This window comes from Mus pahari, chromosome 19 (assembly GCF_900095145.1).
Source record: "Mus pahari chromosome 19, PAHARI_EIJ_v1.1, whole genome shotgun sequence".
Lineage (NCBI taxonomy): Eukaryota > Metazoa > Chordata > Mammalia > Rodentia > Muridae > Mus > Mus pahari.
Genome location: NC_034608.1, coordinates 11,805,305 through 11,809,260, shown reverse-complemented (window position 1 = coordinate 11,809,260; position 3,956 = coordinate 11,805,305). Strand labels below are relative to the sequence as shown.

Sequence of the window (3,956 nt, the reverse complement as noted above, 5' to 3'; positions counted from 1 at the left end):
GTAGCTGTCTTCAGACACTCCAGAAGAGGGAGTCAGATCTTGTTACGGATGGTTATGAGCCACCATGTGGTTGCTGGGATTTGAACTCCGGACCTTCTGAAGAGCAGTCAGGTGCTCTTACCCACTGAGCCATCTCACCAGCCCTATTTACATTTTAAATGCTATCCCGAAAGCTCCATATACCCTCCCCCCGCCCTGCTCCCTTACCCATCCACTCCCACTTTTTGGCCCTGGCGTTCCCCTGTATGGGGCATATAAAGTTTGCAAGACCAAGGGGCCTCTCTTCCCAATGATGGCCGACTAGTCCATCTTCTGCTACATATGCAGCTAGAGCCTCGAGCTCTGGGGTACTGGTTAGTCCATGTTGCTGTTCAGTCGGAGCTCTTAACCGCTGAGCCATCTTGCCAGCCCTGGCTTTGAACTCTTGACCCTCTTATCTTTGCTCTCTGAGTGACGGGATTGGTTGCACCCTCTACCATGCCCATTAATGAGCAACATGATTGTCTTTGGGGACTAGATAAAGACTAACTGGAACCTATGACAAATCAGTAATTAAAAAAAGATTTATTTGTTTATTTATTATATATATAGTGTTCTGTCCGTTTGTATGTTTGCAGGCCAGAAGAGGGCACCTGATCTTATGATAGATGGTTATACGCCACCTTGTGGTTGCTGGGAATCAAACTCAGGAATTTTGAAAGTCTTGCTCTAGAGGTCAATTCCCAGCAACCACATGGTGGCTCATATCGTGAGGTCTGGTGCCCTCTTCTGGCCTGCAGGCACACGTGAAGGCAGAATGCAGTAAATATAAGTAAGTCTAAAACAAACAAGAAACCACCTTGCTTCGTGGAGGTGAAAGCTTAACCTTGGATGTTGCTACTCAGGTGCTGTCTACTTTATTAGGGTTTTAAAAATTACTCATTATTAACGAGGAAGTGGGGGATCCTGGAGAGATGGCTCAATAATGAAGAACACTCATTGTCCTTCCAGAGGCTCTGGGCTCAATTCCTAGCACCTCCATGGGGACTTCTAACTGCCTGTTACTCCACTTCTGGGGAAAATCAGCACTCCCTTCTCGTCTCCTTGTATATACATCCATTGCACAGAAAAATACCTATACACATAAAATTAGAAAAAATTAAGTTGTGTGTGTGTTAACACGCACATGAGAACATGAATGCACACACTTTCACACAATGCACGAGAGGAGGCTAAAAGACAAGTGTTGAGTCAGTTCTGTTCTTCCAGCTTTATGTGGGTTCTAGGAATGGAACTCAAGTTAGTATGTGTGCATAGGAAGTGTCTTACCCAGCAGAGGGGCCATCGGTTAGCAGTCTGCATGCTTTGCTTTGCTTTGCTTTTCTTTTCTTTTCTTTTTCATTCGTTTGTTCATTTTTCTTTCTTTCTTTGTTTGTTTTTTTTCCAGATAGGGTGTCTCTGTGTATCCCTGGCTGTTCTAGAATTTGCTCTGTAGACCAGGCTGGCCTCCACCTCAGAGAACTGCTTGCCTCTTCTTCCTCCAGAGTGCTGGGATTAAAGACCTAGGCAGCCACCAGCACCCAGCATCAACCTTGTGTTTTGATGCAGGATATCTTTATTGGGATATGGGCTTGTTGGTTAGATAAGTAACTGGGTCTCAAGCAAGGCCCAGAAATCCTTCTTCCAAGTGCTGGTATTACAAATCTGCACTACATCCCAGCACTCGGGAGGCAGAGGCAGGTNGATTTCTGAGTTCGAGGCCAGCCTGGTCTACAAAGTGAGTTCCAGGACAGCCAGGGCTATACAGAGAAACCCTGTCTCGAAAAAAAAAAAAACAAACAAAACAACAACGTAAAAAAGAAAAACAAAAACAAATCTGCACTACAAAGTTGTTTTTGTTGTTGTTTTGTTTTTGTTTTAAATAGGAATCTAGATATTAAACTCAGGCAAGCACTTTACTGAGCCACTCCTTCAGGCCTTGATGGTTTCGAAGACAGGATCTCATTCATAGTAATTCTCCTAATTCAGCCTTGTGAATGCATGAAAGCTGGGATTACAGGCATGAACCCATACACTTAGGTTTGCTTCTGTTCCTTAACAGGATCTCATGTAATCCAGGCTGGCCTTGAACTTTTGATTCCTTTCACTTATTTTTGTCCAAAAGCTGTGATCACAGGCATAGCCCACAATGGCCAATTTGAGTACTGCATCTTACAAAAGGATTTGAGAATGTGTATGGAGAGAAGGGGGAGAGGGGCCCTTCCTCTAATTCTGCCCAGGAGGAATGTCCGGTCTCCTCCCCCCACCCCCTTCAATAGGTAGTGAGCTCCATGTGTCAGGTTTTTTTCTTTTTTGTTTTTTTCGAGACAGGGTTTCTCTGTGTAGCCCTGGCTGTCCTGGAACTCACTTTGTAGACCAGGCTGGCCTCGAATTCAGAAATCCGCCTGCCTCTGCCTCCCGAGTGCTGGGATTAAAGGCGTGCGCCACCACCGGGTTATTTTAAAGTAGTATCTTTATTTCACCACACAATCGATGCTGGAATCCCCGTGACAACTCGATAAACACCAGGCCAGCTTCATAATTGACCACGTGGACATCCTCGAGGAATCAAAACACCCGCCACTTTCCTTTGCTTTTTTTTTCTTTTCCCTCTCCGGGATTGATTGGCGTCTCCGTCACGTGACCGGGGCACCTCCGGGACCTTGGAGTCTTGGGCATCCACGTGGTCTCCCGCCAAGCAAGGAGGCGGCCCTGCGCAGGCGCGGCTCTCTGCGCAGGCGCAAGCGCGTCCCAGGGGCACGGAGTGGCTGCCGGCGGTTAGCGAGAGCGGGAGCGGGTGAGCTGAGAGCCTGCGCCATGGTAGAGAAGGAGGAGGCCGGCGGCGGCGGCGGCGGCGGCGGCGGCGGCGGCGGCATCAGCGAGGAGGAGGCAGCGCAGTATGACCGACAGATCCGCCTGTGGGGACTGGAGGCCCAGAAGCGGTGAGGGGCGCCGCGGGCCTGTGCGGGCCCTGAGGGAGTGGGTGCGGCCCTGTGGTAGAGCGGAGTCGGGATGGATGCACTCGGGTTTCCTAGCGCCCCAGAACGGACGAATGGAGGGTGTTTCTGCAAAGTGCGGGAGGCAGGCGGAGATGTCCCCGGTGTAGTCGTGAGAGTGTCCTCGGGGGGGGGGCGGGGGCGAGGGAGGATTCGAACTGGAGGCTCCCTCGGTGTCAGTACCTGGTGATGGTGGGATTTAGGTGAAGCTTTTAGGGTGTAAGTGGGGTGGGCATGAGTGCAAAGTGTGGGGGGCAGGCTGAGCTCATTCATTTCTATCAATGGGAGCCTGTGTTGGACGCCCTGGGGACTTGGCAAACCCCACAGGCTCCTCTTGAGTCCTGACAGGGACTCCTGGAGAGGTGCAGAGTGGCCGCATTTGTTCAGCAGCACACTGCTTGCTACAGATGTTGGGTTGTTTGTTTTTTCCCCTTCTCCCAGACCAGGTTTGTCTCTGTAGCCCTGGCTGTCCTGGGGCTCGCTCTGTAGACGATGCTGGCTTCCGCCTGCTTCTGCATCCCGAATGAGTACAGGGATTTAAAAAAAAAAAAAAAAAAGGCACGTGCCATCACGCCTGGCTTCCTTAACATTTTCAAGTTATATTTTGTGGGGGTATGGTTGTTCATATTTTTAATTCTGGTACTCTGGAGGCAGAGGCAGGATCTCTGTGAGTTCGAGGTTAGTCTGATCCATGTAGTTCCAATACAGCCAGGGCTGCCACAGTGAGACCCTGACTCAAATCAAAACAAACTCCAGAGGTAATTGTTTTTATAGCTTAGGCTGGCTTTGAACTTGGAGAGATCTTACCTGTCTTAAGTGCTGGGATAAATACACGCATCATCACACATTGCTTCCCTAAGCATTTTTTTGGGGGGAGGTTTTAGAATTTTATGTATTCGGCCATCATTGGGAAGAGAGGACCCTTGGTCTTGTAAACTTTAT

The 3,956-nt window shown here is 49.2% G+C and overlaps 1 protein-coding gene across 3 annotated transcripts in view; it reads left to right on the top strand.

Moving 5' to 3' along the window:
* The first annotated feature begins 2,695 nt into the window (after positions 1–2,695).
* Positions 2,696–3,956, top strand: part of Sae1 (SUMO1 activating enzyme subunit 1) — a 65,113-nt gene continuing 63,852 nt past the window's right edge. For 2 of the 3 annotated variants that reach the window (XM_021219008.2, XM_029532158.1), the window contains exon 1: positions 2,773–2,960. In XM_021219008.2, coding sequence (XP_021074667.1) covers positions 2,836–2,960 — 125 coding nt within the window. In that variant the 5' untranslated portion in view covers positions 2,773–2,835. Of the gene's footprint in view, positions 2,961–3,956 lie in introns of all 3 variants that reach the window. The other variant, XM_021219006.1, reaches the window with a different exon arrangement.